Source organism: Nothoprocta perdicaria, unplaced genomic scaffold (genome assembly GCF_003342845.1).
Source record: "Nothoprocta perdicaria isolate Ctin4 unplaced genomic scaffold, notPer1 scaffold_21, whole genome shotgun sequence".
Lineage (NCBI taxonomy): Eukaryota > Metazoa > Chordata > Aves > Tinamiformes > Tinamidae > Nothoprocta > Nothoprocta perdicaria.
In genome coordinates this window covers 2339427-2366114 of record NW_020455316.1, presented here as the reverse complement: position 1 = coordinate 2366114, position 26688 = coordinate 2339427, and the positions used below count along the sequence as shown (strand labels likewise).

The 26688-nt window shown below is 38.7% G+C and overlaps 1 protein-coding gene across 3 annotated transcripts in view; it reads right to left on the bottom strand.

Annotated features, from left to right (window-relative positions):
* The window catches only part of RNGTT (RNA guanylyltransferase and 5'-phosphatase), a 164571-nt gene extending 143039 nt beyond the window's left edge, over window positions 1–21532 (bottom strand). For all 3 annotated transcript variants that reach the window (XM_026038425.1, XM_026038426.1, XM_026038424.1), the window contains exons 1-7: window positions 21427–21532; window positions 18259–18362; window positions 18058–18146; window positions 15513–15588; window positions 12263–12512; window positions 6841–6950; window positions 5928–6029 (exon numbers count right to left, since the gene is read on the bottom strand). In XM_026038425.1, the coding sequence (XP_025894210.1) occupies window positions 5928–6029; window positions 6841–6950; window positions 12263–12512; window positions 15513–15588; window positions 18058–18146; window positions 18259–18362; window positions 21427–21513 (818 nt within the window). In that variant the 5' untranslated portion in view covers window positions 21514–21532. The remainder of the gene's footprint in view (window positions 1–5927; window positions 6030–6840; window positions 6951–12262; window positions 12513–15512; window positions 15589–18057; window positions 18147–18258; window positions 18363–21426) is intronic.
* Between the last annotated feature and the right edge of the window lie 5156 nt (window positions 21533–26688).

The window sequence follows — 26688 nt, the reverse complement described above, 5'->3', positions numbered from 1 at the left end:
TAATCACGAGAAATACAGCTTTCTTTAAAAAATCAAGCAGGTGCAAGTTTTGAAAGAAAAAAAAAAAATCACTTTACAATGCAGTCAAGAGCCAAACTATTGTCAACTTTAGAGCTGATATATGTGACCCTTATATACTTTAGCAGAAGCTTAACATTCTATCATCATCTCACACTTCAGAGCCAAACTGCAGATGCTCCACACCTGATTAGTATTATAGCCTAAAAAACTATTTACAGCTTTTACACTAGATTGGAGGGATAAAAAAGGTTTACTACAATTATTTCAATAAATTCCACAACTTCATTTTTCCAGACAGAACAGATGTTACCTCCAAATTAAATATATCCTTCAAAATAAACTCAGCAAAATGAATTCTCCATGGATTCCGGGCTCACCCTGAACCCAGGTTGCTGCAGCTGTGCAAGCAGAACTGCAGAACCAGTTTGAAAACGGGCAGGTTGGTTTCCTCTTGAACAACACTGCCTAACACTTTAACCTGAGGACCATACTCACCATACCAGGGACTAAACCACGTAAGCAACAAATACTTCCTCAAGACCTGAAATTTAGGATAGAACACAGCAGTGCACATCTCTTTCAGCAGCGTGGAATAGCAGCTCACCCCAAGAACGACTACTTGGAGATATTTCAGTGGAAACAATAGCCAGGGTTTGAGCAGCAACTGTGCTGCCCACACAGACGAGCGCAGGGTATAATTAGCGCTCGCCAATTGAGGCCTTGCGCATCGCTCCGTTACATAAGTGCTTTGAACAAAGCCCATTTAGCCTGGAACCCAACCACTCGGGTCAAAGTCCAGTTGTTCCCCAAACCTGTCACTCTTATTATAAAAACATTTGTTTCAGAAAACTCTATTCAATAGATGTTCGAACCCAAGCCGCTGAACACTTGTCCTGTAAAATTGCAGGCCGTAATAGCACGTCCAAACGGAGCAAGAAATGTGCGGCCTTTGTAACTGCCAATGACAAAAGCGCTTCAGAATAACAGGAATTTTCTTTAACTTCTACCAAAAAAAAAAAAAAAAAGAAAAAAGAAAAAGAAAAAAAGAAAACAAACTAGGGACAGCTGGGAAGCTCTCACAAATTTSATAGCTTTAGTAATTTACAATTTTAGTGAATATTTAATAAACACAATCCAAAAACTTTGGCCATAGTAGTTAACACACAGTTAACTGTAGCTTTGCTGTTTTTAGCAAGATGAAAATTAAGCAACAGACTCTTCTATGATGGAGGGTGCTAATCATGTAAAAATTGTCATGGATATTCCTTCATATTTTCTAACAAAGGCATTTTAGATAACTAACAGCAGTTCTCCAAGAGGTGCTTTACACTATGTACCTACTTATTTGCATATAGATCTATGTAAACCATCAAATTCATAAAAGTGCTACCCTTTGGCAAGCATTACCCACTCTGCATTTTTTTTAAATAGCTGTCTTGCCATAACTGAACAGCTAGAGTATAAAGAGGGGTTTTTTTAATTAAAATCACATTTGTATAGATGTAAAAAGCAAACAGTATTCATGCAAATGCATGGAAATTATTAAAGCTATTCATAGCTCGCACCGTGTTCTGATCACATTTGAACATTTAAAACAAATTCAAACAGGAGTGCAATTATACCTATTATATTTATAAAATTACGTTATTTTTACTTATTCTGTAGACATYTTCAAGCTTTTCACTGGTCTCAGTGGTAAGGGTCCGGTGCTCCCTGCCGTAGGCCCGGGCCGCTCGGCGCCTCACGCCCCGGGTGGGGATCGGGGCCTGCAGCTCGAGCCTGGACCCGCTGGGGCGGCCGGGAGAGCAACTGCTCCACCTGAACCCTGCCTACATCACAGGATGTTCAAGGTTGGAAGGGGCCTCTAGGGATCATCCMGTCCAACCTTCCCGCTCCAGCAGGGACACCCAGAGCATGTGGCACAGGGCGGCATCCAGGCGGGTTTGGAAGACCTCCAGAGAAGGAAAAGGGAAAGGTCTGCAGAGAGAGACACACACAGGTTGTGGCTGCTGTGAACACACAGCATCACATACTTTACAGATCAAATTATTTTCAAATTACTAATCAATTACAATTATTTAGTCAATTTAGTCAGTGCAAAATGTGACATAACACCTTTACGATTTTTTTTTTTCAATTGGAGGAAAGAAATAACGCAAGAGACACACGATGTTGGGGCACTAGAAAACTCAGCTCTTAAAACCAGAAGGGTCAAAGAAGCAACTGCAGATGAAATCAATCAGAAAAAGAAATTGTTTACAGAAAAGAGAGAAAAAAGTACTCAGTAATATTACTAACATAATATGCTCGTTTAGGACAACCTACAAAAAGGGCTTAAACCATGGAACCACTTGAGAAAACCGCTGCAAGAATAAAATGCAAATATTTAACAATGGTAAAATTCAAGAAGTTTGGCTAAGATTAATAACTATTTTTCTTAAATAAAACATCCTCATTCCACAGTCAAGTGAGAAAGTACGAGATAAGGTTTTCATTAAATCTCTACTTTTCTGTAAGTCACTATAAGAGACTAATATAAACCCATTCTGAGTCTATGCAAGTCTTATAGAAGAGCCCAATCGGGCTGACAAGACAGCAGTACTCTTTCAAAGGAGAAAGAATAAAACTTTCAATACAATGAATGTATCTCCACCCTCTCAGTATGYCTTAATCTTAAATTCAGGAAAACCATGCCTATCAAGTGAAGCATGCAGAATAACTGAGGAAAATCTGTTTATTTGCAGAGACTAGGTCTGTGAAGAGTTCCTAAAAATTATATGTAATATAAAAACCATCACGGAACTACTCAATTTTACTCTTCAAAATCCATTCTGTTGAAGTAGTAGTCTAGAATGTTAAAAACACAGGATATAATGTCCAAAATATTTAGAATTACTAAACAAAATTACATTCCCCTTTAATTTATTCCACAAGACACACTTTCACACACATTACTACTTTATATGCAATTATTTCACTATCCCCAATGTACACGTGAACAAGAAAAAAAGAACACTCCATAAGATTTCCATTTTCCAAAAGAAAAACATAAAATCTATATTATAGAAATGCTTTTCATACTAAAAACAAGAACACAAAAAGAAATGTGAAATAAAGTAGTTTACAACCCTACAGCATAGCACTAATTAATTTTTTATAGTCTCTTACTATTTGTTCCAAATCATATCAAACTATGCTAGCTAAGAATCCAGGGCTTTGAACATAAAATTCTCCAGTGAAAACAGACACAAGAGGCAATGCAGATGAATCCTTTTTTTAAATGTTTTAATGCCAAACGGCTTTCTGTATGTAAACTATTTTAAAAACATAAAATTATTTTCTGATATATCTATTCCTAGAAATAGTACATTTAGATTTCCTATTTTTTTCATAAATGAATGCCATCACTACATCCAAAATATCAGTGCAACAGCCTCTAAAACAAAGGCTTCCTTAAGGATAGACATGCAAGAAAAGTCAAGGTTTAACTATAGAAGTTTCRATCATGACAGCTCCAAAACCTCAGAGGAATGGTTATAATTTCAAATGTTTTAACCTGCTAAAAATATTTCAAATACTTGTCCTATGAATATAATGCAACTTTGGCATTTTATTTGCAGAAGATTTGTTTATAGGAAGAGACACAGTATCTCTTAAGAGTACAAAGATAATGGAGTATTTAACACTTGGGTTTTTTTTTCCAAAGTGATTTCCTGTAAGTAGAGCACACTGGAAAAGCAGCTATGTTCTGTCTGTCACCTAACCTGCAGTTGTTGGGAAAGGCACCCTGTGTGACCCAACTTTTCYCCTGCAAGACCCAAAGCAAAGAAAGGAAACACTGCAGGTGACGTTCAAACCAGAGCCTCACAATCCAGTCACCTTCAGCCCCTGTCCTATGGGACACATCCCACAGGCTGAAGTGCTGTTAACGACCAAAACCACTTTCATCTTTCAGGAGACTCTGGTTACAACCAGCACAGGGAAGCTGATTCCTAGACATGGCAGAAATTAGCCAATACTGACCGTGTTTGCTAAAACATTTACAGTTTCTGACTGACTTATGCTAGCAACAGCATTTAATAATACAACAGCTAACACAGCACATTTCATCATAATTCTCAAAAAAATTTTCAACGATTTTGATCATTASGTTTTGTTAATACTAAAGGAAGTGTTGAAACCCACTGAAACTACCCAAAAAAGCAACTATGGTTGTAGAAGCTACAAAGTAGTAAAAACAGGAATTTGTTGCTTATTAGCACTCTGATGCTGGTATTTTACTCTCATCACCCATATTGTGCAAGCAGTTGACTTGTATATACTGAGCAAACTATAGACACGTATATTTGTGCGAGCACAACCCAAGCYCTTTTCAGCAGGGCTGCTTAGGCAGCGCAGCCACCAAGCCCAACACAAGCCACCAACGGGACCCTGTGGCCACAGAAGAGCCTCTGCACACAGGGCCACGCCAGAGGAACACGGCAGCAGATCAAGGTGCTCATGAGTTACCCCAGAGCTCTACACCCTTCTAGGAGCAGGGTGCAAGGAATGGGAAAAGCATTAGAGACAGTGAGGAGCCTGGAGGGCATGAGGTGCAGGGCGAGGGGACACTAACCAGGGACCTAACAACAGCCTACAGGTTCTCGGAGGGTTTCCAACATTAAAAGGTTTCTGACACGAAAAGCAGAGCCCAAGCTCTTGGCAGTCGTGCCACACGAGGCAAAAGGCTGTGGCTACAAGCTGTTCCTTGGAAGCTTCACTTTGGATCCCGGGCTGCCGAGGGAGGTGTCTGATGTCCCTCCTGGGCAAGTTACCCGTGTGCAGGTTGGCAGCACTCCTGCTTCGTGCAGGAGGTTGGATTAAACGGCTACCAAACTTCCTTCCAACAGACATTTCCATAATTTTATGGTTTTGGTACGCAATGCCTCAGAGTCTCTTAAAAGCAAAATATTTCTCTTTTGTAAAATACAAACTGCAAAATAAGGCAAATGAATTGGTCCCTAGAATCCTATTACATTTTTATTACAGCAATCAGTCACCATTGGGTGGGACTAGCTGCCCAAATACGGGCATCCAGTACTATCTGAGACAGCACAGAATAGCTCAGACACACTCAGGATGGGGCAAATACGAAGAGAGCGCACRTGAAACCTGCAATGTTCTGTGCTAGCAGTTGGAGACATGGCAGAACATCCTAAAAATGACAGCAGATGCAAATATTGAGACAAGTGAATTCTATCCTGTTGAGACAGACACAGAACCAGTTACAGTCAGAGGAAGAAGTTTCTTGCCAGTCTCTATTTGGTAACACACGGAGTTTCTTCTATTCTGAAATGCCAGCAAGAGGAAAACCTCAGAAATTAAGTACAAGATGTGTTTCAAACTAGAAWTAGTATCACTGAATAGCTTCAATATATCAATCCTGATCAGGTTTTCATCTGWTACAAGAAAATACCACCTCTACAAAGTATGAGAGCCTGTCAGAGAAGATAAAACTATCAACTCTCTAACCAACCAGAGCTACCAGTTCAAACACGGCACCAGAGTATGAACGACAGAAACCTTTGAACTTTTCTAACATTAACTGATCTCTGAAGTATCAGTCAAAAACATTTACAGTTACCTCAAATTATTTTAAGACACAGTGAGTCTTGCCTGACAGGCAAGGGTCATGAAGAACAACAATCCACACATTTAACCATCAGTCTGCAGAAGAGCAAATAAAATGAAACTGGTCCACACATTTCAGTACACGTTGTTGTCTTAGTAGACAAAAACAAAAACCTTGAGGTAAATTTTGTTGTTAGAACATGCTTTGTCCATCATAAAATCAAATTTGCTTTCCCGTGGAAATACAACCTGCCAACCCTATGTGATTTTTTTTTCCCCTCTTAAAATAAACTTACCGAGTGCCATCTGCTTTCCAGCTAACTTTGTATGGCTTCTGCTCTAAAAATTTAATATTTTGCTTGTCCATAGAAACAGGCTGTGCTCCAGGGAATCCAGACCTAAAAGAAGAACCATGTTTGTTTATGTTCTACAGAGAGTAACCACAGACGGTAACGCATTTTTTACACARGACTTACAAAAGTCACACTTTGTACTAGACTTACTGCAAGGTTAACTTTCAATTAGAGCACCTTCCCCAGTAAGGGGTTTTGCAGGAGTATCCACATGCTTTTTGATAAGAACATAGGTATTTTTCATGACAAAAAAAAATAGAATTGCTTAGAACTTCCAAGTTGTATTTTTAGGGGAAGAGAGATTTTAATTCAAAGCTGAACTATAAGCATCAGCACCTTGCAGTTGTTCATAGTTTTTTTCCCCCGAGTCTTCTGCTTTAAAAAGGAGAAGCTYACAGTTCGAAACACGAAAAACTATGTTCCCATTAACACAGTTCCAAGTTGGCTTTAACTATGTTAAAGAGCTAGAAGAGAATACCATAAGATCAAAGTGAACTGTAGCTGTATGGAAAAGTTATTAATGCTTGGACAACACTACATTTTACACAAATAAGTGGGCTAGACTACACTTTGGACTTTGCCTATCAACTATTCATATGAAAACGATTTGTTAATCTCAGATTCCTGGCTCTTAATTCCAATAGTTGATCATTCTGTTACATAGGAGAACATAGGAATCTTAGTTGTTTCACTGCTGAGCACTCCCGAGGCTGTTCTTTTTTTTTTGTAACAACCCACCTGAAAATATCACCGCCTTTTTGCCTTTCTTTAGTGAGCTTTTTCTTTCTGCAAAGCTAGGAACATAGCATGTGCTCATACACAGTATAAAATAACAGATTCTAAATGTGTCTCATACCCTTCCCATCCACAGAACTGTTGACATTTTTGCTGTATCCCTCCTAACTTTGGTTGCGTTGTCACTTGGGTCACAGATTTAACTGTTACTCCTTCCAAGAAAATTGCACCCTAAATAAGAAAGAAAAAAAAACAGTATTTAAGTCTTCATAAAAGCAAATGAGAAAACAGCTGTGAACTGCGACACTAAAAGTTAACGCCAAAAAAACTTTGAGATGCATCTTTGTTCTGCATTTCAGAACATGAGGTCAACATGTCAATTCAAGACTCGGGCTCTTTGATACCACATGACCATCACTGACACTACTAACAAAGATTTCTTTCTTCTAGTCTTCTTTCTTGTAGTCTCAACACTACTACTTCTCTAAATACCAAGACACCATCATCTCAGTTTTGCCATAATAAGCCAAATTAATTTGTGAGCCATATCAGGAACCCAAGCAGCGAGGTGAGTTAWTAGGGGACTGGAGGAAGAGCTAAGTGCTAATGGGCAGGCACTACCTAGCTGGTATTCTCAGTGAAGTTCCCACATTGGACTGCAGGATCAGCATCTTGCGCAACAGGGATCAAATTAAACATTCTTTTCATGGATATTACCTCCTCATAGGTGATCTAGCACATTCTAAGTCTCCGAACAGACTTAAAATGGAAAGAAAACAATCAGATTGAACACTCTCCTGAGAATGAAGATGGCTTCCCTACTCTTGCACAGCACCAAATTTCAGCGGTTCTAGTTGAGTCAACATAAGCTCCTCAATAAAAGCAGTTGATAACATGAAAAATTGTTRGCAAAATTATCCGTGTACAAATATGCTGACATAATTTCATTTTGAGTCTAAGCCAGGTTACTACAGTGGAGAAGTTCTTCTGAGTGCCACAGGAAAGCCCAAGGAGCGATTAATAAAAGAACACTGAAAATAAAACCCAAACAACTTAGGTATTCCAGAAAATGTTTGAAGGTGAACGAAATAACGAGTTCTGCCCAGAACACAACAAAAAGCCATGAAGGCCCAGGGAGCTCCATAATTTAAGATTTCAACCGAAGAACCAGAACCTCCCAGACTTATTTCAACAACAACTCTAATAAATTCTCATTGCAGACTGAGAAGATCAAASCAAGAAGTTACATTTATCTAGCTACGAATCTCGCAAAAGAAGAGAGAAATATTTCCAGCCTGTTTCTAAAATGCCTGTGATTTGCCTTAGCAAACCTAGCTGTTCTACTGATGAAATGAGCCTTTTTGCTGTCCTGCCCTTCCGCATATGGTGCCACATGTCTGTTCTACTCTTAAGCCAGTTTAGGAATGAAGCTGGCAAAAAACTAACAGTGTAAGTTAATAATTTTCTGCCAATTCTCAATATTCTGCTTTATGGAACTTGCGCCTGCCACTTGAGAGCATCTCTTGTAGATTTTCCCATCGAGACAGGCAAGTTCRCAACTGGTTTTGGAGCCACTAGCATCAGTGTGCACAGCACAATCCAGTTTCCCAGCAAGCTGGACCCAGCTGCACGCTGCCTTCACACTCGGGAGGATTTTGTGCAGTTTAGATAATACTCCATATGGTGAAAATGGAAAAAAAAATCAGTGAATTATTCAAAATTACAAAAGCGTTAGTTTTTTAGAGCGTAAAAAAATATGTACATCCTAATTTGGTTCCAGATACCCAGCTGGTGTATTTGTTTTTCTGTTTATTGTAAGAGCTTTTAGTTGTTTATTGATTTTAAACAACCTGACGAGACACAACAGGTTCTGCTGCAGAGGCAGCAAGTGCTCGGCGCACACAACTACCGATACGTCTGTGTTCGGGGGTTGAGGAGGGCTGCAGGCTTGAGAGAATTAAGGAACAAGCAGAGCCTTGTATCCCTCCTAACCTTGGTTGTGCCGTCACCGGGGTCCTGCACGCGGCTTCCTCGGGGCTGCGGTGGGAAGGGCCCTGGCTCTGTAGGTCCCAGGCACTGGAGCTCCCACCAGCTCCTCGGCAAACTGAGCTTCACAGCATGGGGAGCAGCAGAGAACATCCCACTGCTGGATACTGGCTCTTGATCCTGCTATGCACGGCCTCATAGGTGAGCCCAGGAAACAGGAGGTAGATGAAACTTCTCCAAAACAGGCGAGCAGCCCAATTCAAACCAGGTTCAGAGGCGCTACCAGGGATCCACTAACAAACTGCAAGAAGGTAGAGCAGAGGCTCTGCAGGGTCTGTTCCAGGTGAAACAGAAGTATTTTTTATCCCTGAACTTTGGTAAAAAAAATTTTGTGCCATGTGTATTTAAAAACAGGGATATAGACTGTGGTGGTAGCTTTAGAATTCAGGACTATCCTTAATTTTTTACCTGGTCTACAAAAAATAATAGGGTGCAATTCATTATAAACAAATGCAAAGTTCTGTGTGTGATAAGGAGTAAGCAACTGCACAAATACACAAGGGTGGACAACTGGAGAAAAAGATACAAAGGCAGCAACACACCAAAAGCTGAATTAGTGCCATTATGCCTTGTAATAGGCAATTATATTGAGATATATAAACAGATCTATAGCCTTAAGACATGAAGAATATGTCTGAGACAGCCTCAATTAGAGGCTTATGYTCAATTATGAGCACCATAATCTGAGGAAAGAAAACACAGGTTAACAAGACAGAACACAAACAATGACAAGTATGGCTACAGGTCTAGAAATACAGAATATGGGAAAAAGTGAACAAATTTATATTCAACAGGAAAAAAGAGAAGACCAGAAGGAAACAAGACACCATTTTTCAAGTACACAAAAAGCTACGGCAAAATAAAAGAATTTTCTTTCCAAATCCATCAACACATGTCCACAAGTGGAATAATAAGTATAAGGGTTAAACTTCAGCAAGTTAGATTTGGAGGAAGACAGTCTCTCTAATACTTAGAATCAATRTTACTTCAGTAGTTAAACAATAAATAATATCTTTGCTTATTGTATCAACCAGGACATTTCATGTTTTCCCCAGTCTTACCAATGACCACAGGACAGTTGCCCTGAGAATTGTGAAGGAAATCATTAAGAGTAATGATCTCCTCCAGAGTGAGAGATGTAACCATTGATTTCAGAAGCTCTGCACCCTATATTTCACTTGAAGTATGCAGTTTACATGGGAATATAACAGATGGCACTCCTTAATAAACAGTAAAAGACCTGGCTGACCCAGGGAAAGTTTGAAAGTTCTGACTCAGAACTGTAACTTTGTGTCCTATTTTCAAGAAACTTAAGAGATTTAAAAAAAAAAAAAAAAAAGATTCCAAACATCAGCTAATAATGTTGCTGCAGTGCTACAATCACTTTTAGTGTGCACACTAAGTCAAAAAAAAAAAAAAAAAAAAGTTGGATTTCTTCCTTAACGTCAGTCAGAAAGGCGAGCAGGCTTCCTGTAATCTGCCAAGCACATTCAGGGATGATGAAAGAAGCCAGGACTGCATTATGTGCTGGTTGTCCCAAGCAAAAAGAGGGGCTCTCAAGACTTTTTTCAGTCAAAACACAAGTTTTAATGAAGGGTTCTGCAGCAAAGTTTTCCAGGTCTGAAGCACACGGCAACTTCGCTTCCGAGGCTATCCGGGCAGTTGCTTCTGCCTATTGATTATCCTAGCTAGGTGCCCGGGAAGTGTCTCTTCCTCTGGCCCCAAACTTTCCAGCCTCCCTGCAAAAATCTGGGTCAAAACTAAAAGGTTTCCGAATATGGGTATCACAGAACAAGTGTGCTCCACTTGGCTCTACTCTGACACTGCACAGCCACCCCTGGTGTTTAGAGGGGTCCGCAAGTTAGACCTCTGCAAACACCAGCTGCAAGAGAGAAATCGAAGGCAACGCTGACAACGCAGCCCTTCAGACCAGGAGGAAAACAGGAGGTATTTACCTGATAACCACTCTCCTTGGGGATGGCACTTTTACGGGGAACCACAGACAGACTGTATCCAGCGCTACTCAGCTACGGAAGCGTCCAATCTGTCAGCCAAGAATCACGGCAAAGCATCTCCCCTTCCTCGCTCTCGGTGCCACAGAGCGCTCCTCCAGAGCTGCAAAACCGAATTATACGAATGCGCATATTAACGCGACGAAGCTTGCGCTACTTCTCTCACTCTTCAGTACGGTGTGGTTATTAATATGCTTATTCGTATAATTTAGCTTGCCGCTCTCAAAGGACTACTCGGGCAGAGAAGGAACAGCCCGGGAAGCCTGTAGTGTGATTCCTGGTAGACGGATGGGATTTGTTTTACACCTGCGGAAAGGAGGYCCTCGCTGCACCTCGCCCTCACACCTCCTTTGCCGAGGCACCAAAAGGCAAGACAAAAAACAGGCTTGCAACTGAAAATTTTAAACATCAATATTTTCCCGCAAGGCTAATTAGCAAAATGCCCACTTCACTGAAAATATTTGGACTATTTATGGATATGCACAGTTGTAAGCAATCTTTAATTCCAGCTGATGAACTATTTAAAAGTTGTCAGAGTACATCTTGCTTCTTTGAACCAGATTTTGTATTCTTTTCAGGCTAATTTCCTCCACACACTCTCTGTAAACTGTAAGAAACAGCTGCAGTAACAACAAAATGATTTTTTTGTAGCAGATTGCATGTGAGGATTTCCAAGCGTTTGCAAACAACACACCTCAGCACACAAGTAAAATAATTCAGAATTATGGGGAGGAAAAAAAAATGCAAACATATTTTTGTACTCAATATTCTCCCCTACTTTATCTAGGGGCAGAAAAATGACGGGTTTAGAGAAAACTCAGCCATCGGTCTTTACAACAGCACRATTATATTCTTTCTTATTTAAGCATTAGCTTCATATCATAGGAAAAAACAGCTCGAGCTGCTTAATTGTAAGAATGCAAATTCATTGCAAAATAATCTTAAGTGATTGGGCACATTCTAAAAGTTATCTTGACAGAATCTAAGAACTTTGAGTTAATAAATATTCAAAATTGTCTTGGTGTTTTTACATATTACCATTTCCTAATTCAATTCTCAATCGTCTAAAAATTTTCAAAACCGAGAATATTTATTGAAATAAGCACTAAATTTAAGACTACTCTGAATTTCACCCACATGGTTAAAAATAAACAAATATGATTTATGCACCTCCCAAAATATTTCACCTCTACAGATATAGTGGAAAACTGAAGTGCTTTATCACCTCAATTCAATCTTTAAAAACAAATCAAAGAAATAGATATTTCAAATAATTTTTAAGTGATTGTTATACTGGAAATAGCTGAAGTATTGGTAGGAATCATGAGAAAGTTTGCACTGCTGCTTAGAGACAATACTGCCAGTCTCTCACTTGCAAGAAGACTGACATTTATACAGTGTGTATAATGTATTAATGACGTAGTGACACGGAGATTATGAAATTCAGTTTAGCAATTGGTATATTAAGTTTTCCATCAGAATTACCAGTTTTAGGCGTTCTTTTCTTCTTTTGCCAAAAGAAGAGCTTGASGAGCCAGGTTCTGATTCTTGGCCTCCTATTTTACCATTATCGTCCTCCTCATCATCATCTTCATCAAAGCACCATTCCGGTAGCTCCGGTGGTGAAGGGGCATCGTCTTCATCTCCGTAACGTCGGAATAATTCCTTCAAATAATCACCTTTATAAATGCCCGGTGGTCTGGCCTGAGCAAAAGTGGCCACAGCTGCCTCAACACTGTCAAATAAAATGGACAATTACATTGAATGCTTAATTCCTGTTTTACTCACATTACGTCTTAACAAGAAATAAGTTATTTGTGTCAAGAATTCATTAAAAAAACAAAAATCCAATTACAATTGCAAACACATTCACCATATTCAAAGATAGGTCAACATGGTAACTGTTGTCCCAGCACAACACTGCACAATTACATAGSCACTGCTCATGTGCTCAGAGGTAACTGCACTTGGCACTGCTTTGTCTSCACATTGCAGCTCTCTGCTCCTCTCCCAGGTCATATTTTCATTATTGCTACAGAAAAGGATGAGGGTAAAAAACTGTAAGTAGAGATCTGGACAGACAGGAAAAAGACCAAAGAAAAAGATGAAAAAGCTTCATAAGCAAGAATACAAGTGCTCAAATTCAAATAAGGCTACATTTTTCACCTAAGACCTATTTTCCTTTTCAGTCAAAGTTTTGCCATCATGCTGAGATAAAGCATTCAAATCCTTCGAAAYAGCAGCTCTCTCCAGAAGTCTCTCTCCAAAGCTGTAATTTGGAAGCCTCTTCCTATGCAGCTATGCTTAATCCTAAATTCTTTAGTAAGCTGAAGACTGAATCACAATAAATAAATAAACAGCAACCAAAACCAACAGACAGAAACTAAAACCAATAAACCTGCCAGTCATGCAGGTTTAAAATTCAGCTGGAAAGCACCCCAAAACATAATATCAATGAGAACCACATGGGAACCTTTAGACAAGTAGTCAAGTAGWTCAGAAGCCAACAGGTTGGTAGCATCATTCAACTCTCCTCTTGCTCCTCTCATGTGTGTTTAATATTGTGGTTTCAGGCAGCATTATTGCTCCATCTATCAACGTATGGAAATGATGCTGTATGAGAGAGATCACTAAAGATACATCCCTCTCTTCTTCCAACAAACTCTATTCTAAAACTGAAAAAACTAACTAAACAAAAAGAGTTTAAATCCAAAAGGCATTTTTAATCCGAACTGTCCAGTATTGGCAGGTGCCCAAGAGACAAATGTTCCAGAATATCCAGAAACGGTGAGAAGAGCCAGTAAGTTGGTTTGTTCTCCCGATGCTTTGCAGGAGTGGAAAAGACAAGGCTTTCATGGGTGAGACGGCCAGATGGTCATTAGACCTTCAAGAGTGACAGTGCAAGAATCTAAGCTACTTTGAAGGGTATTCTAAGTATCTTGCTTAGTTCTTCAGCATCTTTATTTGATGCCTTTGAAAGACCAAAAAAAAAAGGGAGGATGAAGCAGGAAAAAACCTCAAAGTTTGTCTTTGGTGATATTAAAAGAAGTCTATACTATTACAGAATAGCTGGTAATAAAGCGAGAAGCAGCAGATTTCAAGCACAGMAACACAGCCTGAAAGAAAACATTGCAAGTTCTAGAAACAGGCAGTCTTAGGGGAAAATGAGTTTTGAGAAGCGAATCAAGTAAGGTTTTGATGACTAGCTGCAGGGCTTTCCGTCTGGATGACCTTTCTTTAAACTAGCTGTAAAACACGTCTCAGTATTCACAGCGCATCAGCAGCAGCTCTGCATCCCTCGCCCAAGGAATGAATACGAATGGCTTTTCCTACAGGGAAAACCTTATTTCCTGAGCAGCCAGTAACAACATCTTATGCTAAAGAACAATACAGCAAACTGAATTATCTTGATATGATGCTTACACTTCACTGACACCTTGCAGAAATTCCTGCTTTTGCTGTAACATTTTTACCCAGGTGAAGCTTTTTTCTTTTGTCTTTTTTAATTTGACAGAGATTAATAAGTTTAATATAATTAACCAYGTGAATGAAATAAAAATAAGACTAGGCTGCTAAGTTTTAAGGTATCTTTTGTATTTGGATATATAAAAAGGCTGCATAAAATTTAAAAAAAAATAGCGCATTTCCTTTTCAGAACAAAGGACTAACRCTAATTCTAATTACTTCATACTGCTTTTATTAGGGAGATTAAAAATACACAAATCTGGTAGTTCAAAGGATAAACTACAGCCACAAAGATATCTGTACCTGTACCTATTCCCGATACTCAGCTATCCATGGCGTTCTATCTCCATTACTGCAATGTTTTTATTCCACGTTTACTTGAAGACAGTAGATAAATGAGCTGGTTATTTTCCATCAGCTTGCATATACATGCAAATCAACAAATAAGCTGTAGGTTCAGTCCTAATGTAGCCAAAGAAGTATATTCTTGAAAGACTATACAAAAATATCTTGTCCTTAAGGAGCACAGTGGTGCACCTTGCAGTGGTCCCCATCAGACAGCAAGGAAAGTGTTTCACAGATACTGTCAAATACACAAGAATCGGGATTATCAGCAAGGTTATTTGAAAAAGATCACTAGCCTCTACTAAAACACCATCATTTTTAACTCATCCAAAATAAAGGTGCCTCATGCTGTAGACTTTAGTGAAATAAAGCTATGACACTGACTGCCTCCTCCCCACTTAAGAAGCACCACTCTGCTCTTGCTGTAGCTAATCTGCTCTTTTCAGAACTCAAGACAATAAAAGAGATGCAACAGAATCACAAGACAGAGATGCAACAGAATCACAAGACAGAGATGCAACAGAATCACAAGACAGAGATGCAACAAAGACGCTAAAAGATTAATCTTTTAGGCATCTCTGGACTCTTCACACTTGCCCACAACGTGGGACATGACACAGGGAAAAGCCACAGTACTGCACAGACACATCCAATAGGCTACACACAGCAGGGAGAGCAGCTGGTTGGTCTAACAGACCTGAAAAGCTTGACTGAATCAGACTGAGCTTTGGCATGATGGTAGCAATGATGCTAATCAACATTAGCATTTTGCAGGCAACAGCTACAGAAAGTAAAGATTTCAAACGCTGCACTTGCTGTTACTTTTAAGGCATCATTCCTCAACTGAAGCCAAGAAAGGCYGACACCCACTGAAAGTGCCACTGGCATTTTCCACAACAGCCCCAGAATCAACATTCGAGATTACCTCCAGTCCAACTTCTCCACCAAAAAGGCACAGATCAGAAATCCAGTTCTATTGAAACCGTGTGTGCAATGGACACCTACAAGATAAAAAGCAAGGATGCTATCAGTTAAAAGTAGTTTTMATTAAACAGCTTCAGTTTCACAAGTATACTTTGGGGGTCATTCTGTTTTCATGACAACATTAGAGAATCACCTCTCTTCCTTCTTCAACAGCTTACATCCCATAATAAACCTGAAAGGCAAATTATTACATTTTTCCTGGAAATTATTAGCAACAAGGATCTAGGACACTTCAGTTTATTCCAGCTCAAGAGCACTAAATTAATACAACTGAAATATGGTTAATGCAGATTTGGTTCTAAAGGGTTTTATGATTGCTGAAATGCTGATCAGAAGACAATACCATTAAACTGCACTTCTACTGGACTCAACAAGCATTATAGTCATTTCACATTAATGGGAATAAAAATCATATTCAGATTACCCTACTTCAAGCTTCAAAAGCAGTGTCAATAGATGACAATTCTATTTCGAAATTATTACCATGCTAAGACCAGACTTATTAATTTTGAAAAAATCCCCAAGAAAAGGGGAAAATAAGGAACAATGCAATCACTTTGAACTACTTATCTCCTCTCAAAAAGGAAAGAATTAAATCTTCAGCCTGTTTTATAAAAYTCTTTCTACAGAAGAGTCAAATATATATGACTGCTTTTCTCTTCTCTCAAAGCAACAGCACCATCTAGTGATAAATAAACCAAGTCTGAAAAGTGGTATTAAAATTGTGTAAAAGATTCATGTAAGAGGTTGGCTCTTCCAGCTCTTCACACTGCCTTTTTAAATGATAAATACAGCAGTATTAAGTTGCCCTGCTCCCAAAACGATTTTGTTTCTCTGAACTTCAGCACATTTTTCAGCTCTATGAAGTAAGTCACTTTTATTGGCAGTATTTTTATTGCCTTTGTGTATTTCGCCACAATACTTAGAAGAGTAAGTTTAGCAGCAATTTACTTGAAACTTATTTGGTCGAAACATTGACAGCTCTTTTTCCTTTCTTGTATACTCTGCCCCATACTGTAAGCAAAAACTTTTAGCAAAGAAAACTGTCTAAAAGACAGTTTAAAAAGACAGATTAAGAAGAGAAAAACATAGYTGTTTAGTCACTCTAGTCACTTAAAAAAGTGTGTAGATTTCATAAAATGAAATTAATTTTAGCCTTCTTAGAAGCTTCATTCCTAGTAACCACTTCTTTGTTTCTACTTAAGCAGAATCTTTGCATTTTGCTCCTGCATAACCCACGGCAGGGAAATGGAAAATGTTTTTGGACTTCTACTACTCAAGAACAGACCAGGGGTTACCTGTGAGGTAAAGAAAAGGTCAAGCAAAAGAAAAAAGCCAAGAAAAGGAAAGTCTCAAGTTTTGAGACACAGTTGATGGCTGATCATGCCCAATAATTTAATAGTTCCTCATTTTTCATGTTACATGTCTGTGTTAGAGTTTAGGCAAGCAAAGATGAATGAAATTKTAACAAGACCTATGTGAAATAAAGAAATGAGAGTATGCAAAAGAAAGTCATGTTCTGCAATTGCATCATCCAAACATGGATTAAAACTACAATTCTCAGTGGTATCTCCTGAAAACACATGAAGTAACTGGCATAGATTGCAATAAAATGAAATTGCATTGAAAAAATTCACTCATGTAGTTGTGTTCAGACACTGGAAGAGGCAGCCAGGAGAGGCCATCCTTGCAGATCTTCAAAACAAAACAACAGTCCTGGGAGATCTGCTCTAGGTAGGTGACCCTGCTCTGAGCAGGGACAGGAACTACATGATCCCTTCCAGACTCAACTATTCCATGATTCACAACTATTCCATGATTCACAAATAATTTCTTTTCTCTGACAATTTGCAAATAGAACTAAACATTAATATGCTTAAGAAAAAACAAATAAAATGGTTTAGATTAAAATTAGAAGTCACTCAAATTAAATTCAGAACTGATTTTGCTTTGGAAAAAATAGCCTGAAGATCATTCAAATACTCATTTCAAGACAGTATACCACAGAAGAAAACCCTAGCCTAACATCTACTAACATTTTCCAGCAATTTATCACCTGCTTTGTGAAATTAAGCAACCTAATATGAATTCCAGTAAACCAGGACATCCCACTTATATATATATTTWTATATATATATAAATCAGGCAACATAATCTTCATTTTAATCAAAAGAAGTTACAAAAACATAATGCAGGTATTATGTATTAGTAGACAATTCTTAAGTCTTTGTATTTTTTGCATAAAATTGCCAAGAGRGGCCTGCAGAAACATTCAGCTTTATGTGTCAAGTACAAGTTTACTTTAGAGCCAAAGCAATCAAATTGAGATTGATGTAAATATTGTAATGTATTACTTCAAATGTAAATATTGTAGTGAGGAAATTCTTTGCTTAGATTTTCTAGAATCAAGAATTGTAACTGTGAGTGAATTAACTACAAAATTAATGGAAAAAAACTAGTGCAAATGGATACAAGATAACACACACCTATAAGCTCTGAGGGGTTCTTATCACTGAAGTGTTCACATACGCGGATAAACGTTTCTGTATTCTCAAGTGTTGGGCACTCWCCATGCCTGAAAAAGAGGAGAACACAAAGGAGATATTTGAGAAAAGCAAAAAAAAGGTGGTTGCTTCAGTGTGGTCTTTCACATTAAAGCTAAACATTAAAAAGTGCAGTCAACTTACCCTTTACATTGAAGTTTTATATATTTAATCCCCTCTTTCTCTATATCATTCCTATCATAGAATCTAGTGGTGTTGGTCAGGTCCACCAGCAAACCCATTTTAACCTAAAGATTGAAAAAATACATACTTTTTATTTTATGCATACATTGTAATTGGCTAATAAAATGCAAAACAAAAGCAAYAGGGTGCTATCATTGTAAGTTTGAATCAATTCAATCTCTTTAGTGTATTCCCGCCAACATTTTTAAGTTAGGAAAACTACTAACAGAAAATAATATCTGGTTAAAAAAGGTGTTTTAAAGTGTTAAAAGATAGATAAGGCTATATGAAGTGATTTTGTGCTGCAGTAAATCAGTGTTAAACACTGGCCATCAGAAAAATAAACTACTGAGACCTCCATGCAAGTATCCTTTCAGAAACACTAATTCACCCCCACCTATTCGTGCACTAAATTTACTGAAAAACAGATGAAGACTTGAAAATTCAAGTTTTAAACAAAAAAAGAATCCCTGAAGCTCTCAGAAACTTCTGATTCAAAACTGAGAAATGATTTAAAATCTTCCAAGATGCTGCTGGTAATTGAGGTGGCAGTTTCAACCACACAGACTGACTCTAGGAAGCACCTGGATTAAGGCTGCCTTACCCACTCTCCTGTGCGGCCACCCCKGGGGAATTAACTTACTCTTTTTGGTGCTTTGTTTTACTATGTAAGAACACGACCTCTAAGCAGCCTTTTGGAAGCTGCTGCAGTTTTAGAAAGCACAAATGCCACTGGGTGGCATCCCAGACACAGGAATCATCTGCAAAGCAGGGCCTGCCCAGCTGGAGCTAAAAAAGCAGATAATCAAAGAGAAGAAAGAAAATGCCTTGAGTAAGGCAGCTGTCATTAATAAAATAGTGGGAAACTCTTCATTTCAGGCTCTGGAGAACTGTGTTCCTTTAAGGTCACRGAAAAATCAGAGAAACACAAAACAGAGAGAGAAAAAAACAGTTTCATGGCATGGCAGACTTGCTGCAAGGCTGCTCTGTTCCAGCGAGCTGCACCCCGGGCCTCATCAACGCAAGGTCTTTCAGGTATACAATCCCCGATGGCAGCGTGTGCCCTGCTCGCTAGCACACCCCCGTGCTCAAAGCCCTCCCGTGATTCTGTGGATACTTTATTATTACCTTAACTTTTAGAAATTGCTGTTTTGAATGTATCCATCTATAGATTTCAGTTTACCGACTGACAGCGTATGTTAGATTCAAACTGTGGCCAGCTCTTTGGGAATGTTGCTCCCTAATTCGAACAGAGGAATGAAATTCAGCAACATGTSTACTGGGGAGGAAATTCAGAACTGGAGGATCCTAGGACTCCTGCCACAATTGTTACGAATCATTTTGGCCATTCCCAAGGCAAGATCCCATTAAGTCACCATGTTCTTCACATACTTCAAGGAGCAGGAAACCTTTGGCTAAAGCTACAGAGCATAAGTGGCACACAGAGCATGCTGTATGAAAACCAAGTCTCTCTGTTTTAGGGAAAGCCTGAGCATTAACTCTCAGCACAAAAAGAAAAAAGAGTAACATATTGAAGCAGATGTTTATGATATTCCAAAAATGAACATGAAGCAACAGTTTAGCAGAGGAAGCAAAGCGTTTCAGTCACTGCTATGGGGTTATACTGCGTTGGACCAAGCCTCACCAACCTGAAGCCCCACGTAGAGGACATGGGTGTGATGAATGTACGTGTATGTATGTTCATCACACCCATGATTTGATCYACTGTGAAACATTGCCATTGTATCACAAACTTCTTGATGACAATCACTGACAAGCAAATAATCAGAAATCCTAAAAACTCTCCAGTCTATGAAGTTCTTTCTAACTTAAAAAGCAGCACTTCATTTTAAAACATCAGTAAATTGGCTTTTTGAACATCTCTAATAATGACCATTAAAACTCATCAGAGCCAAAAATAAAAACACATAACATGTGAAGCATTCAAATAGAATTAAATACAGTCCCAAGGATACAAAGAAAAACAAATTCTACTAGTACAGGCATCTGAAAATTTAAGAAATAGAAACATGTTTCATCAAGAACATTTTCTTACCATGTTTGCCTACAGGTACTATCAGTTACACTGAGTATCTAAGCCCAAATGAGAGCCTCAAAATGTAAACCCCCATATTTTAGGCATCTGATTCTTCYATGTTTTAAGCTCTGGTTTTGTAATATTCAAAGGTAACTTTTATCAGCAACAAAATAATTCAGAACAAAATGTCACTAACATGGTTGGTTTTATCGCATACATAACCAAAAGCATTAAATAAACAGACTTAAGTCGTAGGCTTTTCTTTGCTTTGGGACATTCAAAATTCCCTTCTCACATCTCCAGAAACACTGGACAGACCTCTGTACTACATGAAAAGTTGTCATTCCCACCTTTCCTATCGAAGTTATACTATGCTATAAAAGAACATGCAAGTCAGATTAGGCCGACACAAACACGGAATGGCCTAGACACAAACACTGAGTAAAATCAGASAGAAACACGTCAGAAGTGCAGCTCCAACCCGATGAGAATGGGGCTTATCTTGAAGAAGAGTATGTTCCAATCCACACTTCTAAAAATTGTTTCAATGTGTGCACTTTTTCACTAAGAAATTACTGAATAAAATCTAGAAACTGTTTTATTTCATATTCAAAAATGACAGGTTAAATATTAAAGAGTATTTTAAGCATGAAAAGAGAAAAACCATGCATGGAGGTGTTTGAAACTATAGAACATGAGTTCTACAAGACTTTCCTTTTAAATATGCTCATCCCCATAAAAACAACCACAACTTAAACTTGAGATTAATCTTAAAGCTACACACTCGCACTGCCTGAAGTTTGAGAGTAACATCTCACCACAATGTGATGAGCAGAAAAAAAAAGTGAAGGACATTCTCTTAACAAAATGAATAACTGCGGGAAAAAAAAAAGGCACAATTCTTCACAATAAAAGAGTGTGCTTGGAAATTAAGGTGCTATAGCAAAAATAAAAAGATGGGCAAACAACATATCTGTACAGACATCTCAAAAGAATCCACCTACAATATTTTCTTAAAATCTGCAAAGCAACATTCAAGTAAGTACTAATAATAGAAGATATGTTTCAACTAACAGCAGAGATAACTTTACCTTCAGACTCTTTAAGTAGTTGGACAACATACTTGGGTGAAAACGGTTTTCTTCAGCAACCTGGTCATCATATCTTGGTCCTAACATTGTCTTCAAAGGTAAAAACTTCCCTACAAAACAAACAAATTTTGCGTTATTTTATGTGTATGTATACTAGCACTTTAACAATGTCAGAGCTATATGCTGTGCAGCTTTAGAGCTTCATGTTCAACAAAAAATAACTGCAGGAAAAACATCAATAGCAGTTTCAACTGGAATTATTAGTTCCAAGTTCTCAGAATTTGAAAATGAATTTAGAAGTTCAAAGAAAATACAGATCACCTCACCTAAAACAGGCACAGCAATGTTTTAAAATATCTAGCTAGCTTTTAGACTGCTTTAAGCTGTGGAACTCCACATAAATAGACAAAATTTAAATTCAGTGGTTAAAAATATGAATGAATAAATAGACAAATGACAGCTTGTCTACCCAAGCTCGTAACCCTCAGTCTGGATCACCTGCAAGGCACAGAACGCAGCACAGAGAGCTGCAGCAAGGCACGCTGCACCCAGAACACCCGCCCGCCACAGGCCCTCTCTTTCCGAGGGCAGTTCCCAGAGGTTTGCTGAAGGGCTCGGCTGCGCGGAGCTGCTGGACGAAGCCTCCCTCCAAACCACAACACTTATGTGTGGCTGGGACACCACACAGATTCACAGATTCACAGAATATTCAAGGTTGGAAGGGACCTCTAGAGATCACCTAGTCCAACCTTCCTGCTCAAGCAGGCACACCTACAGCATGAGGCCCAGGGTGGCATCCAGGCGGGTTTTGAAGACCTCCAGAGDAGGAGACTCCACAACCTCCCTGGGCAGCCTGTTCCACTGCTCTGTCACCCTCACAGTAAAGAAGTTGCTCCTCACCTCGAGACGGAACTTCTTATGCTTCAGTTTGTGGCCATTACCCCTCGTCCTATCGCTGGCCACCAGTGAAAACAGCTTGTCCCCTTCCTCCCTGCATYCTCCCTTCCTGAACTTATACACATTAATCAGATCCCCTCTGAGCCGTCTCTTCTCCAGAGAAAACAGAGAAGACACGTGACACAACACGCTGCAGAACTTGCCCAGAACCAGCCCTCTAAAGACACCTTTTTCTATTATTTTTCACCCAACGTATCTACCACACAGCACGTTTAATAATATCACAGGAGAACTCCAGGACTTTCTTTCTCATCTCCAGTAAACTGTGTCATACTGTACTATGCAATAATCASTTAGTCATTCCTAGAAATTAAAACACACCACATATATTCCTCTTGAGAAAAATACCCTAAAAACCCTTAYGCAACATACAAAATTTCTACTTACAGCAGAATGAAGGGTATTTTAAAGATAATGGTTAAATCCAACATTTTAACAGTGCCAGTCTTTAGTCAGCCATGTCTAACTACTGCAATGATTCTAGCTTTCATGTTTAACAAGTTGATATCACGTTTGATTTTGCTCATTTCCTTACTACAAAGTTTGCAGCTGTAAATTCATAGTTCTGCAAGCATGAGCTAAGATTAAAAAAAACATTTTGTTAGGATAGCATTGGAGACTACAGATGACAAATTAAACTGTTCTGCAAGAGCTAAGAATACTTTTGTTGAAGTTGTTAATCAAGAAAGTGATACAGAATCGATTTTCCTTCTTCCTGACAGTCTCACTTGGACAGCCCAGCAGCGCTAGCAGCTGTTGGGAGCCATTTGAAGATGTTCATGATGCAAAAGAAAGCTGGTCTTGCACCTGCAGCAGTAACTCAGGAGAAAGGAAAGAGAATTACMAGGCAAGATGCCAGAGGAGAGCTGTGAGAAGATGGATCTTGCTCAGGACCAGGAACTCGTGCCCATACAGCTACATGGAGAGCAGCTTCAAACCAGCAGGAACAAGCACTCGAGCAGCAGGTACCAACTCAGCAGCTCAGCACCTCTCCTTGCCCTTCTCCACGCGCAAGGATGGGAGCACAAGTCACTGCCACCAGGAACATCCCCCGTCCTGTGCATATTGAGGATCCTGCTCTGCTCTTAGCTGGGGAAGAAGGGAATGAACAGAGAGAGATAAAGAGACCTGGCCCACCTGCTAGGCACGCCAAGGTCAATGGTACGGGCAGGCAGTAATGCTGGGAGCCTCTCAGCATTTTCTTCTTATGAAAATCTTTAGATGAATTACATTCTGAATTTTATTTCAAGACTGACCAAACAAAACYCTAAAAGCAAAAAAATACTAAAACCCTGTTATCCTTTTAATAAAATTGTTTCCATGGTGCTAAAAGGGCCACTTTCTATAAGCAATGGAAATGCAAGCGTACAACTGCATGACACAGAAGAGTAACAGAAGGTTTCCAAATGCAGGAAGAAGCTCAGACTGAAGCATCAGGTGCAAGGGGCCCAGGAACCAAAGTGCTGATAGTTCGTGGCGCTCCAGAATTGTGTTTTTTAAATCTTTCTTTTAGCAACAAATCTACCTATTTCCTGGAGAAAAATGGGTATTCTATATCTCACTAATTTAACAGTTTTTTTTTTAAAAAAAAAAACAAAGCTTTTCCTTTTATAGTTCAAATACCCACATGACCTCTTGAACTCACAAAGGAAAAGCAGGCACCTTTCCATACTATTCCTGAAACCATTTTATATGGCTGTTCAGTTGTGCAATGTGTGATTAAGTAGTTAAACTTTCAGTTCCATATTCTCAACTGGAGCAGCACAGCTGGTCCTAATCCTCATAAATTTGCCTAAATTACTCATGGAAGGACTGCTTTCTGATCAAGATAGACCGTTTTCATATAACATACAATATATAAATACGATAAATAAATAATTCCTGCTTTCAGCAAAAGAAAAGCATGCAGATAGAAAAGACACTATGCTTTCTTAAACTAGAAAATCATTTTGGAGACAGAAGTTTGCTAACGTATGTAAGAATAGAGAAATGCACACAATTTTCATCAAATGAACCTGAAAATGACTGTTTTTATGTAATAAAATAAATGAACACTCACAGGTTTTTCTGTAGAAAATAAATGCGCATGGCACAATGAGGCAAATCAGAGCAATTATCAATTTCTATCAAGCCTCTCACACTGAAATAAATACATAACAGATTGATTTTGCAAATCCTGATTTTGGATGACTTTAAAGCAGTAAACCTGTCATCACTGTAAGTTTTAGAAAACATCAAGCATGCTTAGAAGCATTTTCATTAACTTCAGCAGTTGTCATTGCCATCCTAATACAGCCTAATACAGMCCCCCTTCCACTACAGAACATGAAAAACATCCCTGAAGTCTTTTTTAGTCTAAACATTAAATTGAAAAAAGGAACTAAGTTGGAAGAAATCTTTGTACAGTAGCTTGATATAAAGCCCTCTCAGATGAGTGTCTCTAAGCTATAAAAACACTCAAGTTTTTATACAATGAAAGACTTCCAGCCTTCCTCAATAATAGGAGCAAGTATAACCGGAGGCAGCAGCCTTCTTGTAAGCCTAGGAAAAGCCAGGAAGCCCTTGCTGTGGTGAGGGGATGTTATAATTGTTACTAAGACCCACCTTATACTTCCAGAGCCTCTGTTAAATAGCAACACATAAGGAACTAAGCAATAAATAACTAATTCTTTATGTTGAATTAGGCGAACTTAAAACAACAGGGCCATGTTTTACAGGGAAATCAAAACATTCCMAGACACTAGTGCATCTAGATTATGATAATAATCATAAAACCACAAAYTGATTTTTAAATCAACTTCAAAGTGCTACTGTAACTTTGACACTTGATCATTACCTCCTTCCACGATATACTTYAAATATGTCTAATAATTTTGAAAAGTGAATGCGAGAAACTAGCTCCAGAATTAAAACTACCTGCACAAGAGGTAACATTTCTTTAGACTGAAGGATGAGGAAAAAATCTAAAAATAAGAGCCCAATATGTGAAAGCAGAGACATGACATCACTAAACTTGAGGGAAATTAAAGTGAAGCACAGAAGATTTCAAATATCTTAGACACATTTTCCATCTTTTCTTAAAATCTCAATTCTGGCACATACCAGTGAAAAAGCTACTTTTAWTTCAGTTTAATTCTTTCTAATATGAAAGCGTTAACTCAATGTGTACCATTACTTTTTTATGACCCTGCTGTGTTCAGACTGAGCAAAGCTAAACACAGAGGAAATAATCTGAGGGGAAGCTTTAGTAAATTGCATCCATTTAACAGAGGATCTCATCTCTGAAAGAGGCCAGTAACAGATGCCCAAGAAAAAGCATAAGAAAGGGTAAGGAAGATACAGCATGGGATGATGCACCCAGCTTGCAAGAAGTTACTGTTCCACAGCTTTCCAAAAGAGAGGGGTCCCAGCTCTATTTAACATGGTGTCTCCATATCAATACGTAGTAGGTCTGTTTGAAGAATAATTCTTAGTTCTGCATGCAGTATGTGTGCCTAAAACAAGATAAACTAACACAAATTAGTAATAAAATCTGAAGCATTAAGTAAAATAATAATAATAATAATGTGCAAAATGAAAATTAAGAGATTCACTAGATCAAAGCGGGAATTATGGAGACTGAAGATACAACAAAGAAACATCTTAAGTACAGCAYCTTGTCATAACACTTGCCATTGATAGTGTTCAATGTGATGGGGGAGGAAAAAGGAAATAAGAAATTAAAAAGCCCACCACAGACTTATAGACTTCATTGAGATGAAGATGCCAAGGCAGCAAGGATAACACAAGCCAACAAGTTCAGTTTTAAGAGCTCAAAAAAGCTCTTTTCCTCAAGTACAAGATGGTCTAAGTGCTAAGACAATGCAATAAAAAAACCTGCGTGAAAATCTTCTATTGAAAACAACAGCCATAACACAGAACTGCAAAGGGCAGCAAAACATCACTATTTAGGATGGTGAGGAGGAAAACAAAACGATTGATTCATCTCATTCAGAATAAGAGACCAGATAACCTGAACAAACCACAGAACACAACAGCTCCAGGCSCCTGAATCTGAGCTCACCTGAAAAATGCCAGATGCCACAAGGACAAGACAAGAGGGTCACGATCAAACCCTTGATGAATACCAGCCCACAAAGCCAGGCAGACTTCACTCAGCAGCACTGCTGCTGCTACACCATGAGACTGAAACAAAGTTACGTGCAGATGCTTAGAAATTTGACTGAAGTGCTAATCAAAATGGAACACAAAACATGTGGGAGACAGTACAAACATGAATAATCCCATGTGTTTGAACATAAAATA